Raw genomic sequence first — 14,038 nt, forward strand, 5'->3', positions numbered from 1 at the left:
ACTTATAATACTTTATTTTAAACTGATAATAACTTAATGACCTCAGTGGAATTCATGTTTTATACTTTTACTTCTCTTCCTCTTCACATTTTAGGTTATTGCTGTTACAGTTTACATGTTTTTAATATTGCATAACTAATAACAGATTATTGTAGTTATTATTTTTACTACATTCAGGGTTTTTTAACTTTTAAACTGCAGTGCTAAGTGAATTATGCATCAACTATTACCATATTCCAGACTCTAACTATGACTATATATTTACTATTACCAGTGAGATTTACACTATCTTTTTATGTTTTTATGATATTAATTAGCATTCTTTTACTTCCACTTAATGAACTCCCTTTAGCATTTCTTATAAGGCAGATCTAGGGGTAATGAACTCCCCCAGCTTTTGTTTAGGAAACCCTTTTATCCCTCCATTTCTAAAGGATAGCTTCACCAGGTATACAATTCTTGGTTGATTGCTACCTTCTTTTAGTATTTGAAATATGTCATCCTGTTCTGTCCTAGCCTGAAAAAGTATCTGTTGAGAAATATGCTAATAATCTTATAGGAAGTCCTTGTACGTAATCTCTCTTTTCGTTTGCTGCTCTTAAAACTGTCTTTGACTTTTGACAGTTTTAATAATGTGTTTGGTGTAGCCCAGTTTGGGTTTAGCTGTCGAATCCTTGGGCCTCATGGACCTGGATATTCCTCTCTCTCCCCAGGGTTTGGGAAAGGTTTGCTCTAAATATACTTTCTCTGCCTTTCTCTCTCTTCTCTTTCTAGAATTTGTGTAATGAAAATATTGTTTCTTTTCATTGTGTCCTATAATTCCTATAGGCTTTCTTCACTCTTTTTCATTCTTTTTTTGTTTTGTTCTTCTGGGTAGTTTTCGATGTCCTGTGCTCCAGATCGTTGATTCTTTCTTCAGCACTATTGAGTCTACCTTTAAAACTCTCTATTGATTTCTTCAATTATTGTATATTTCAACTCTAGGATTTGTTTGGGTGTTTTTTTTTTGGTTTTTTTTTGGATGATTGCTATTTCCTTATCAAACTTGTTCATTCATTGTTTTCTTAATTTTGTTTTCTTATAGTTCATTAAACATCCTTAAAGATTATTCTCCATTCTTTGACAATTCATAGATTTCCATTTTCTTAGGGTTATTGGAGAATTATTAGTTTTTTTAGTGATGTCATATTTACCTGCATTTTTGTGATCCTTGGTTTCTTAATGTTTGTGAATTTTCGCATTTGAGTAATCAGGCTCCTCTAGAAGACTTTACAGCTTTGTTTGGGCAAGAACAGTTTTCCACCAGTTAGTTTAGTTTGGGTTTCTGGGTGTGTCTGTTGGTATTGGCCTTGGGCAGATTGGGGCCTGCTATGATTGCCTGTTTTTGGGCAAGGCAGCTGTTAGAACTCTGAGGACAGGGAGGGTGGTTGTGCTACTAGCTGAGAACAGTTGGGTAGGACTGCTGGCTTGGTCCCTACCCAAATGAGGCTGTGGATCTGGCTTCACAGCTGCTTACATTCTCTGGTCAGGCTTACGTACTACTTGGGACTACTATAGTCAGTAGTAGATTGTAATAGCAGTGAATTAGTTTCCCTGCTTTGGCTGGGCAACAGGACAGGACCCAGGCATTGTGCAGTTCATCGTGCGGGGACCCAAATCAGGCCAGAATGTGCACTGAATTTCCTAGTCCGGAGAGGCCACCAGTGTTGCTCTGCAGACAGGGCAAGCCACAAGCTGTGCTTTGCTCGAGTGCCACTGTGAGCAGGCGTGTTGGGTTTGGCGGCTTCCCATGTGCTCTGGTTAGATTCCTTAGACAGCCTGAAGGTTGTATTCCGTGATGAACGGGGCTACAAATTCCTCGCCTGGTGGGCTCAGCAGGAGATGCAGCTCTTTGTCGTCTTAACACAAGCCCACCTATACACCACGTTCCATAACCAAATCAGGCCACAGGCTTCGCTCTGAAAACTATCAGTTCTTGGCTAAAGCGCCACTAGAGCGCACAGCATCCAGTAGTTGTCACCAGCCCTTCTGATCAGATTGGGCTGGAAGGCACTCTACAGTAGTTGGAGCTGTGATTCAGCTCCTTGGGTGGGTATGGGCAAACCAGGCTCTAGGGCTGGCAAAACTCGTTCGAGTGTCCAGATCAGGCAGATCTGCACCCCGCCAAGTTCCCTGGTCAGAGTGTACCCTGGACTTGGTTCTGCATGAGCCGATTACTACTTGGACACCGCAGGTATGAATTCAGTCTGCCAAGGTCCATGCGCTGGTTGTTGCGAGCTCCAACCCCTCCGCTGCCGCAGATTGCCCTGCAGTCCTCATGGTGGAAGGTCAGAGTAATTCATAATGCTGGGGGATGCTGGTTGGCCACTGGCGTAATCGGACTCAGGGGAGACCTGTCCACATGGTGCGGTGCTGGCCTAGAGACAATGGGGTCCACAAGTATTATTTCTCTTCGCCTTCTAAGGCAGTTTGTCCTGGTCTCTGTGGTGCACGGAGGTCCTTCAGCCTCACCCCCATGTTTAGGATTCTCTCAGTGGTGTCCTATTCTTGAATAGCTGTTTGTTGTCCTTATGAGTGGGAGCAAAGGAGGAGGAACCTTTGTTGCCATCTTGGTGACCTCATTCCCTTTCTAAAGTCTTTAAAGTAGAATTAGAGAATGAGAAGTTTTATTAATACAAAAACTTTGTTTTATTAGATTAATGGAAAGTGGAGTGGTCAGAGTGCTGGAGGATGTGGAAATTTCCAGGAAACTCACAAAAATAACCCCATCTACCAGTTCCATATAGAAAAGACTGGGCCATTACTGATTGAGCTAAGAGGACCAAGGTTTGTGATTAACGTTCTTAACTTAATATCTTCTTAAAAATGAGTTTAGTGGAACACAGTAAGGTTTTGAAACAGACTTATGCATATACATGCACTTGATTAATGAAAAAGATGGCATTGCAGAGGAGTGGGGGAAGGATGGTCTGTTGAGTAAATGTGCTGAAATAATTGAGTATCCGTGTGCCAAAAAGGTCATTAGACAGCTTTCTCACATCAAATCTATGTTAATGACTACAGGACAAAGATTTATAAGTATGCTACATTAGTAAAAAAGAAAAAAAAAATCAAGTTTAAAAAAAATAAGAACTCAAATAGGCATGACGTAAGAGGAACAGTCCCAAATGGCTAATAAACCATTATAAGAACCAACCATTTGTAACAACCCACGTGTTCATCATGGCATTGAAGATTATAGAATAGTCCTAGAGTCCTGCATGACAATGAAAATAAATTACAACTACCCAGAATAAGATGGAGAAGTCTTAAAAACAATGCTGAGCAGAAGCCACACATAACAAAACGTCAGCTGATTCCACTTCTGTGAAGTCAGGCAAAACTAAACTATTATCTAAAGATGCACACTTAGGTTATCAAACTGTATAAAAGCAAGAAAGGAGGAGGTTGGAGATTGGGTGAGATAGGTGAAGGGGATTCAGAGGCACAAACTTCCAGTTATAAAATAAGTCAGAAGGATGAAAAGTACAACATAGAGAATACGGTCAATAATATTGTTATGTGGTGACTACAGTTACCCTGGTGAGCATGACGCAGAGAACTGTCTTGTATTCCTGAAATTGATATGTCAACCAAACTTTTTTTTAAAAAAGCAAGGAAGTGTTAAATGTTTGCTTTATGGGGACGGGATTTGTAAGGAAAGGAGTGTACAGGGACTTCTGTGGTGCAGAGAGGGTTGTATTGATTTAGGTAGTGGCAACCCGTGTGTGTATTCATTTATAGGTTATTTAGGTTATTCTGTGTACGTTGTGTTCTGTTTTTTCTTTTAATTTTTTTTTTTTAATGTTTATTTTGGAGACAGAGAGAGACAGAGCATGAACGGGGGAGGGGCAGAGAGAGAGGGAGACACAGAATTGGAAGCAGGCTCTGAGCCATCAGCCCAGAGCCTGACGCAGGGCTCTAACTCAGACCACGAGATGGTGGCCTGAGCTGAAGTCGGACGCTTAACCGACTGAGCCTCCCAGGCGCCCCTGTTTTTTCAACTTAAAAAGGTTTAAAGCACACAGAATAAGAATAGTACATATTTCTAAATAAAACAATTTTTGCCTTTTTTACAAACTACTTCAAAAACAATCCTTTCGATGTGGTTAAGCTATTTTTCTACAGTTTGATAGGTGAAATAATGTATTTAGTTGCCCTTTTGTATTTGTCAATAGAGTAAAAGTGTTTGACAGTGTGCATTTTTTCCTTTGCCTATTCACGTCTTTTGCCCATTTTTTCTCTTGGAATTGTCATGTTTTTCTTAATTGTAAGCATGAATAAGGATCTTTGGCACATATTTGCAACAAATATTTTTCCCAGATTGTGTTTTGTTTTGTTTTTTTTGCATAGAGAAAAATTTCCATTTTAAAGTAATCAGACCTGTCTTTTCTGGTTTATTTTGCTATGGGCAGGAAATCTCACCCCAATAGCAAATTTTTACATTTTTCTAGTTCTTTTATGGTTTACTGTTAACATCCACATAGAATGTATATTTGGTGTGAATACAATTTGACAGGGTTTTTTTTCCCTAAATTTGTCACTTCATCACCATCTCAATCCTGTCTTTACTGATTTAGAATGTCATGTTTACTATATGCTTATTACTTTTGTAAATTTAGGTTTTATTTCAGGGCTTTCCCTCTCCTTCCACTTTTTCTGCATACAAAGACAGTATTTTACCACTGAAATTCCACAGTATTCTCTTGAGAGCCTGTGGTAAAAACAGTTTCTTCTAAAGTAAGTTTAATATTAATCTCCATACCTTCAATTTAAAAATATAAATGGTATTTTGTATAATTAAGAGTAAAAATAGTATGCATTTCAGAGTGTTGCCTGCTCCTAAAGCTTTAGAAAGCATATGCTTGATTTAATAGTATATCTGTACTTTATTTTTAGGTATGTGTTTGATACTACTTAATAACAGTAATTGGTTTTTGTTGTTGTTGTTGGCAGGCAATATAGTGTTGGATTTGAGGTTGTAACAGTTTCCATGGTGGGAGACCCTGGTCCCCATGGCTTTCAGAGGAAATCTAGTGGTGACTATAGGTAATGTCGGCATTTTGATTGCATCTAATTTGTACTTTACTTTCTGTGGCTTCATCTTCTGTAAACTTTGTTCTCATTTTCCTTGCATACAGGTGTGGGTTTTGCTACCTGGAATTAGAAAATATACCTGCCGGGATCTACAATATCATTCCTAGTACTTTTTTGCCTAAACAAGAAGGACCTTTTTTCTTGGACTTCAATAGTGTTATCCCCATCAAGACAACACAACTTCAATGATGCAGATTTCAGCATTTACTGGATTTTATACTTACCGAACATCAACTCTTCGAATGAAGACAGAAACCCTCAGAACAGAATTAAATCTCTAAAAATGTCACAGTGGGATCTGGTGCTTGGGTCACAGTGTTTAGAAATGTATGTAGTCAGAATTACCCTAAATCACTTAGAAGTCCTAGTTCCACGGTTTTGTGTGTACAAGGAGTTGGTTTGCATTGAGGGGCCACATCTTATAAAAGCACGTGCTGATGATTAAAGGTTCGACTCTGCACTGTGAGATGCCTTTGCTGAAAGAGCTGTGACCAGATAGCAACAGGACATATCCGCTCACATGGTGGAACAGTAGGCTGACATAGATCCTGAAATATTTATATTTGTCTTTTGGCAGAGCATGTCGTAAGTTAAACTTGTGTTGTGACTCTACATCTTGGGCAACGAATTACCAAATGAATCATGTCGCCATAACAGATTTTAATTCTGTACTATGACTTTCAGTGTTTGTGGCCCAGATGTTATGAAAGAATAAAGCTTTAAGAAATATTTTAACTTAGTTAACAATGAAGGTCGTTGAACTTAGGTACCTGTCTCCCATTAATTCATGTGAAGAGAACTGAGATAAATTCATTATTGGAATGCTTATTTTTTATCAGGCTGACTGAAGGTAGTAATCTTAAAAACTGCTCTTACGGTGACACTGAAGAAAATACGATGGAAAATTTAATATATGGTAACTGTGGTTGCATTTAGAGCAACTGCCAAGGTACTACTGCCGTGTATAAATTCCCAGTTTACATAAAAATCCATCAGAGCAGAATGATGCTCAAGGTTTTAAACATCTGAAAATAAGGTGGAATTTTTCATTGTCTCTGCTTTATAATTATCACAACTTATTTTGTATTTCTACTTCCTTTAATTGAAATAAAATCTTTATACTTATGGAAACTGCATAGTTTAACCTAGAGAAATTATTAAAGGACTTCATCTAGTACGTTCCATCTAAATGAAAATTCATACTTCAACAAATCTGTTTCGTATTCAGGACAGTGATTCCACTTTGGTAACTATTTTGTGCTTTCAATTTTAGATGGATTAATTTTCTGTAGCCCTTTAAAAAGAAAAATTTGTAGCATGAAGTGTATTTTAAACACATGACTGGAACCTTTTGTATTCAATACAGTAAAACCTTCGTTTGCAAGCATAATTCATTCCAGAAACATGCTTGTAATCCAAAGCACTTGTACATCAAAGTGAATTTCTCCATAAGAAATAATGGAAACTCAGTTGATTCATTCCACAACCCAAATAAATTCGTATAAAAATGATTATAACACTGTAATATAATACAAAATATAAAGAAAAAAATCTGCACTTACCTTTGAAAACCTTCATGGCTGGTGTGACAGAGATGAGAGGAGGGTGATTGTGTAGGACGACTTTCGCTATAATGGAATCACTGCTATCTATTGGCTCAATGGAAACTTTTTCTTTTTGTGTGACTTTAACAACCTATCCAATGACATTTGCTTTTGTCTCCTTTTGACGATTTCGTGGAAATGTGACATTGTGTTGTCGTTAAACAGATTCATTGCTCACACTGCTACAGCCTTATTCAAGTGGTGCTTTTCTACAAAATTTTGCACTGTTTTCCACATTTTACACATCTCCCTAATTTAATTTGAAGTGAGGGATTCCTCTTCTCAGCAGACGAGATGCAGACGTAGACTTCTTATAAAATCTTGCAATTTCGGCCACTTGCATACCTTGCTTCTACTTCTCGATGACTCCTTAACTTCCGCCGTAATGATCTCCTCCGCCTTACTGCTTTTCTTTTCAACCTTTTTCCGCATTCGGGCCATTGTATATGCTCACACGGATATGGACTACAGTATTAATAAACTCTTGTCATATACTGTAATGTTACTGGCAATAAGGAAAGGTTCTACATCCGCAGGCAGCCTGACCTAGAATGAAGCAAAGCATTCCTAAGTTTACTCTTGTATGGAAAAGCAAAGGACTGTCCGCAGGTGCTTTGAAGTGACAAAAAATACACTAGGGCCAGTTATAGGCACCTCCCAACATTCTGAAAAATCATTGATTTCTGCTGAACACTATGGCCTGAGACTGAGTATGGGAGACGATCACCCACAATCCCACAGAGAGAACGAACCACCGCTGGCTCAGTTGTGATCATGTGACATTCAGCATCGCATACTACTATTGCAAGACCTGGCTCGTGTATCAACTTAAAATTAGAAATCTTTGCTCGTCTTGCAGAACATTCACAGAACAAGTTACCGCAATCCAAGATTTTACTGTATATTGTACAGGGTGGAAAATGAAATAAGACCGAATCCCTGCCTTCAAAATTCTAATAGAGGCCTACGTATGAGCAATACACTATTGAATTCTATAATAGAGCTCCACGCATGGTGCTACAGACATAGCAGACCAGGTGTGGCTGGACCAACACAGAAAACAGATCCTCAACTAGATGCACATGACAATCACCTGGTGGAGCTTTTAAAAGCTCAATACCCAAGTATACCCCAAATTAATAATACTGGTCTCTAGGGTTAAGACCAGGGAGTTTTTAAGCTTCCCAGGAGACTCAAGCGCAGCCGACTGAGACGCATTCCTCCAACACCGTCACCTTGTCTACTTTTCCCCGATGCCGTGTCTCCTTACTGCTCAGCTTTAGTAGCAGCCAAAGTAGAATTCTAACTCAAACCTTGGTAATCGGGACTTCAATTATTAGGACCCAGGACCTTAACTGGAAATGAGGACCGATGGTCACTGCGTTCCATGCCCCTCCTTGAAGCAGGCTGCTTAGAATGGAAGATTTAGGCAACATCGGGGTTTGTTCTTTGAAGACACAGAAAGGTAAACATTTTCTGAAGCCATTTTTATTACACTCAAGGAATTAAGACAAGTACAAAATAACCTTGGAATTAGGATACTGGATCAGTCATTAAAAAAGGAGAAAACACTATAGTATGAAGAGATTTACAAATGACTAAAATAGACAAGCTGTGTCAGAATTCACAGACAACTTGAAATGGGTTTGCTTTTTTTTTTCCTTTTAGAAATGCTAACTTTTCTTAACAAAAAAGGACAAATAAAATACAGTGCTCTAAATACGTGTAACTGTGAAAACATTAAAGAAAAGCAGTCTTAACACTTACTACTATTAGCATAACAGACTTCATTGCTTCTATTTAACAGCCTGTGCCAACACATGCCTACTCCCTTTCCTATCTTTAAGGAACAATTCCCTCTAAGAAATACTAATGCAGCATAACCCTTAAATAATTTATGTTTAAAGTCACAACCTACAGAGAAATTGACACCTTGTCAATCTAGATATAACAATGGCAACCATTCTTCACATGCACTTCTCTTAAGAATCAAGTCCCTTGGCTGGCAGGATAAGGTTTATGCTACAGACTCTTCTCTCCCACAGCCACAAATCACCTTCTATGGTATGTCCCTGCTACTCTCCATCCCTCCCATCCCCACATTGGCATTCACCTTTCCCACCCCAAAAAGTGCAGTTCGTGGTAACCTTTATAGAAAATGGTTCTAATGGGTATCCCAGCATATATGCTTTTTTAAAAGCCCCTTCTGAATACCAGAGGTGGTGAAAAGGAATCGTGTTCTTGGATTTTTTTTTTTTTTTTTTTAAGCCTTTGCTGGGTCAAAAAGGTGTTTTCTGAAGATGTTTTGTTCTTGTGTTTTTTCATTTAGATCCCTCCCCTGGGATGTAAAGGAGAGAACATCTCCCATTTTCCCAAATTGAGGGTAAGAGAGAGGAAAGAGGAGCAAGCTGTTGACCCCAGGTTGGCTCAGCTTCCCAGTCCCTTTCCTGGCTCTGGTTCTTTCACAGGAACTAGTTATTGCTTCCACAACACGGTCACAGGTAATATTCCACAAAGGCCGTGACCCTGGTCACAGTCCACCGCAACAACGCCTCTGCTCTGAAAAACAAACCAGCCCAAGAGCTCTTTCCCAGAAGAAAACTCTTCAGCCCTCACGGTCACAACTTCATTAGTGCAGTGTAGAGTAAACGCTTAAGATTTGGCATGTATTAAATGATTATTGGCACAATGTTCTCCATACAGCTCCATGTATAAATACGGATATGCCCTTGGGCCCCGGCTGCGGATGGGTCAGCCAATCTGCACCGTTTTTATGTCAGCAATAATCCCGTCTCTTCCCTTTGAGCACTGGAGGGAGAGCTGCTTCATCCTGTTCTCCAAGGCCTGGCCCTCGCGGGCGCTGCTGCTTTGGCTCTTGCCACTGCTGTTGCCGAGACCTCGATTGTTGTTGGCTTTGTCGCTTGTTTTATTCTCTGCCCCTTCTGCCCTGTCTCCTACAGAAATGCAAAGATTATTGAGTGAGTACTGACAGTTCTAAGAGTCACCTGGGCCCGAGCCAACTCCGCCCTCTGGGATCTCCCAGCGCTGCCCAGCCGTGCCTGTCACAGAGCGTTCTCCATCGTGGGATTACTGCTCAAGGCATCTTATATATTCCTTAGCTTTAGAGATGATCTGTCACGTTCATCTAACAGCTGGAAAACAAACCTCTCCGGCCTGTGTTCGTCAAGGGGACGGCTATGATGACAGACCCAGAACCCAACGTGTACTCTAAGAAGAGCTCAGGAGCGGAGCCGGGAGCCCCCAGGACGGCAGCTGGCGTCTCAGGGATCGATACCGACCGCGTAACAGCACATTCACAGGGCCCCGTACCACAGCGCCGGGGGTCCTGAGAGCCGGCAGAGGTCTAGAACGGTGCAGGGGTCTGGCCGCCCAGGCAGTGAGTCGTCTGGCACGGGCACTACCGGCGAGAGCGCGGTAACTCACCTCGTTCTACCTCACATTCTGGGGAGGAGGCCCCGCTGCATTCGCTGCGAGGGCCCAGCACCGGGAACATCATCCCGAACTCTGACAGAGACACGGGGCTGGGCAGATCCAGGCTGCCAGGCCTTACAACCGCAGGGAATTGGTCGGGCATCTCCGACGGGCTCGCTGGTCCTGAACTGAAGCTGGACACAGAATGGGTTTCCGAGTCATCTTCAGACACAAAGTTGCTGCAGCTGTCGTCTTCAAAGGCCTCGGAGGCCACTAGGATGAGAGAGAACACCGCTCAGGGCTCTGCCCGACAGCCGCCTGGTTCCCTCAACACCTCCAGAAGTGGCCCCTGCTGGCCAGCAGCGCCACACGGCAAGGGGCCTGCAAGATCCTTGCCGCCTCGCGCACCCGCCGGAGCCTGCGTGACCGGACTATAAAACAACTTGAAGGGAAGCGGCTGGATCCCATGGATAGTCCGTGTCCTTGCAACAACTTTCTAGCTCCTGCCCTAGAAGTCAGCGTCTGCTACCTGAAGACACGACCTAAAAGTGGAAGATGAATTCAGCCACAGATCAGGGGCTTTTCTCCACCCCGGGCCCCCTCACAGAGCCACACGGACACGGGAAGGCAGCTGGCGCCGTGTGATGCGTACTGAACAAAGCCAGTCAGACTTAGCAGCTTTCATCTTCCACACGGTAGAAGCAGGAGCTGCTAGAAGCAACAGTCCCGTGTGGAGTGTCTGTTGGGGTTTTGTGATCTTCCAGGTAACGTGCATAAAAGACACACTCGGGGCCTAACTAGCTGGGTCACCATTTGCTGCAAAAGGATAAAACTCCTTTACAATGAATGCTCTGTGGCTGGTGCCTCGCTTGTTTTGTGGATCAGAATAACCAAGGCCCAGAGGACAGGTCATTCTTGTGGTTTGAAAGCCACTTCAACCTTTAACTGTTTTCCCCTCAGCCTGCACACGAGCCTGCTTATTAGAGCTTTCGTGTTCGTCTTCCCTCCTCCCTCATCTTTAAAAACAGCCTCGGTAGCGTCCCCTAGAGGACTACCATAAACGAGAAGTACTGTAACGCTGAGGACAGAAAACAGGCTCCCATCTGAATTCAGATCCTGCCTCCGCTACTTGCTGTGTAGTCTTGGTCAGGTTACTTAACCTCTCTGAGCTTCATCTTCCTCTCCATATGAAAGGATGAGTATTAGAGTACCTCACACATCACTGACCCTCAAATTTTAGTTTCCTTTACCTTCCTTTGGGCCTGGCATTTAAACATTTGTTAACTGGATTTAAAAATTCCTGAGGAAGGAAAACTTTGGAGAGCACCAAGAGGAATGATTCCACAGACAAGGAAAGACAGACAGTGTTCAAAGACAATCTGGAAAGGTTTTCTTAATTCACACAGGGAAAACTGGACCATTTTCTTACACCATACACAAAAACACAAAATGGATTCAAGACCTACACGTGAGATCTGAAACCATAAAAATACTAGAAGAGACCACAGGCACTAATGTCTGACATTGGCCATAGCAACACTTTTCTAGATAGGTCTCCTGAGGCAAGGAAGATAAAAGCAAAAATAAGCTATTGGGTTTACTTCAAAATTAAAGCTTCTGCACAACGAAATAAACTATCAACAATACTAAATGGCAACCTAATGAATGGGGGAAGATACCTGCAAATCACATATCTGGTAAAGGGTTAGTATCCAAAAATGAAGAACTGATACAACTCAACACCCAACAGACAAATAATCCATTTTAAAAATGGGCAGAAGACATGAACAGACATTTCTCCAAAGAAAACACACAGATGGCCAACAGGCACACGAAAAGACGCTCAACGTCATTCGACATCAGGGAAATGCAAATCAAAAGGACAATGAAGTATCGCCTCATCCATGTCAGAAGGGCTAAAATCAAAAACTCAAGAAACAAGTGTTGGCAAGGAGGAGAAAAAGTGCACTGCTGGTGGGACTATAAACTGGTGCAGCCACTGTGGAAAACAGTATAGAGCTTCCTCAAAAGGTTAAAAATAGAACTACCCTATGGTCCAGCAATTGTACTACTAGGTATTTACCCAAAGGACACAGAAATAGGGATTTGAACAGATACACGCACCCTGATATTTACGGCATTATCAACAATACCCAAATTGTAGAAAGAGCCCAGGCGTCCGTGGACTGATGAATGGACAAAGAAGATGCGCACACGCACGCAACGGAGTACTGAAATCTTGCCCCTCGCAACGTGGATGGAGGTCGAGAATATAACACTAAGCAAAAGACGTCAGACCATATGATTTCAGTCATACGTGGAATTTAAGAAACAAAACAAATAAGCAATGGAAAAAAAAAAAAAACAAAAGAGAGAGAGCCAAACCAAGAAACAGACTCAACTATAGAGAACTGATGGTTACCAGAGGGGAGGTTGGGGGGGGGTGCTGGGGATTAAAGAGTACATTTATCATGATGAAAAATAAATGGGGGGAGGGGCACAGCAAACGTCTGTATCAGTTTCCCAAGGAGTGGCCCTGGGGAAAAAAGGTCTCCACAGTTAGACACCAGTGAGAGCCACCGTTCTCAGACTGCTTACTGGGTGCCAGCCTCCCGTCTACACAGTGGGTAGCAGACACTCATAGTCCCCATTTTACAGGTAAAGAAACAGACATGGCTAAGCCCTTGCCCACATCATGGACTACGGGGAAGCCAGGATTTGAATCAAATCTGATTGCACGGTCCCTATTCATAGGCAACTCCTCTTTCCTGCAGTACTTCTCAGAGCCCTGAATGTCCTGATAGGTACTCCGAACGTCAGGGGTGAAAGTGTAACATTTTCTGAACTTAGGCACCACAGAATCCTGACTCCGAGGAACACTCAGTAGCACCCTGATGAACACAGTGTTCCACAAGATGTGGGAAGCCACCAGAAAGAGCCCTGAGGCGTGCCCAACTCTCAGGCCCTTCCACGATCGGCGAGATGGGCCTGGAAGGAGACCACACAGGCTGCGTCATCTCCCAGGCGCACACGAGCCCCCAGCTCACCCGAAACGGCGTCTGGCTCAGGCTTGCTCCCCGACAGGTCCTCCACAGACGTGCTGCTGCCCTCGGCCCCCACACCGCAGCCCCGAGGCCCCATGGCGCTGGAGCGCCGCCGCTCGTGGATCTCGTCCGAGATCATCTCCAGGTTCTTCAGGGCCGTCTTGTACTCGCCCTTCGCCAGAGCCAGTTTGGCCTGCAGGTCGTCCACGGTCTTCTTCAGTTGCTGGTCAGGAGAACAGAAGGCTCAGTAAGTGGAGGCAACCCCTACCGGCCTCAGGATCGAGGTCAAGGTTCAAGCACACTCTGCCCAGCACTCACTCCACTCCCCCGACCTCCCTGAGACATGACTGCTGAGCTGATTTTCTCTTATCCGGCTCTCCACACGCCAGCCCCAGCTCCCATCCGGGTGACAGACTCAAGCCAATAACCAGAAACTACCGCTGGCAGAATAAACCCCATCGGAGAAACATCAGTGGGTGGCAAACACACATTCCAGCCCTTGTACTGTGGTTTTTCACCCTGGAGTTTGCATCTGAATCCCCTGGAGGCCTTTTTAAAACTCTGCCGGCCGGGCTCCACCTGCAGTTTCTAATTCGGTAGACCTGGGGTGGGGCTCTGGAATCCGCACCTCCTCGGGGATGCTGAGGCCCCTGGCCCCCGGAGCCACTGAGAGCCAGCACCCCAGCACGAGACAGCAAGCGGCTGAACGGCAGATTTACAGGACTTCAGAGGCCACTCCCTGAAGACCCGACGAAGACCATTCAGACGAGGACTGAACGCTCAGTCAAGGACGTGTCTCTCCCCACCCTCCTCTTGTGGCAA

At 43.1% G+C, this 14,038-nt stretch overlaps 2 protein-coding genes across 5 annotated transcripts in view; one reads left to right on the plus strand and one right to left on the minus strand.

Annotated features, from left to right (window-relative positions):
- Positions 1-5,897, plus strand: part of CAPN7 (calpain 7) — a 41,741-nt gene extending 35,844 nt beyond the window's left edge. For both annotated transcript variants that reach the window (XM_042955283.1, XM_042955285.1), the window contains 3 exons: positions 2,696-2,826; positions 4,996-5,088; positions 5,181-5,897. In XM_042955283.1, the coding sequence (XP_042811217.1) occupies positions 2,696-2,826; positions 4,996-5,088; positions 5,181-5,325 (369 nt within the window). In that variant the 3' untranslated portion in view covers positions 5,326-5,897. The remainder of the gene's footprint in view (positions 1-2,695; positions 2,827-4,995; positions 5,089-5,180) is intronic.
- Positions 5,898-8,210: 2,313 nt separating this feature from the next.
- The window catches only part of SH3BP5 (SH3 domain binding protein 5), a 77,907-nt gene continuing 72,079 nt past the window's right edge, over positions 8,211-14,038 (minus strand). For all 3 annotated transcript variants that reach the window (XM_042903775.1, XM_042903774.1, XM_042903773.1), the window contains exons 7-9: positions 13,220-13,439; positions 10,185-10,445; positions 8,211-9,694 (exon numbers count right to left, since the gene is read on the minus strand). In XM_042903775.1, coding sequence (XP_042759709.1) covers positions 9,492-9,694; positions 10,185-10,445; positions 13,220-13,439 — 684 coding nt within the window. In that variant the 3' untranslated portion in view covers positions 8,211-9,491. The remainder of the gene's footprint in view (positions 9,695-10,184; positions 10,446-13,219; positions 13,440-14,038) is intronic.

The sequence above is a fragment of the Panthera leo genome, chromosome C2 (genome assembly GCF_018350215.1).
Source record: "Panthera leo isolate Ple1 chromosome C2, P.leo_Ple1_pat1.1, whole genome shotgun sequence".
NCBI lineage: Eukaryota > Metazoa > Chordata > Mammalia > Carnivora > Felidae > Panthera > Panthera leo.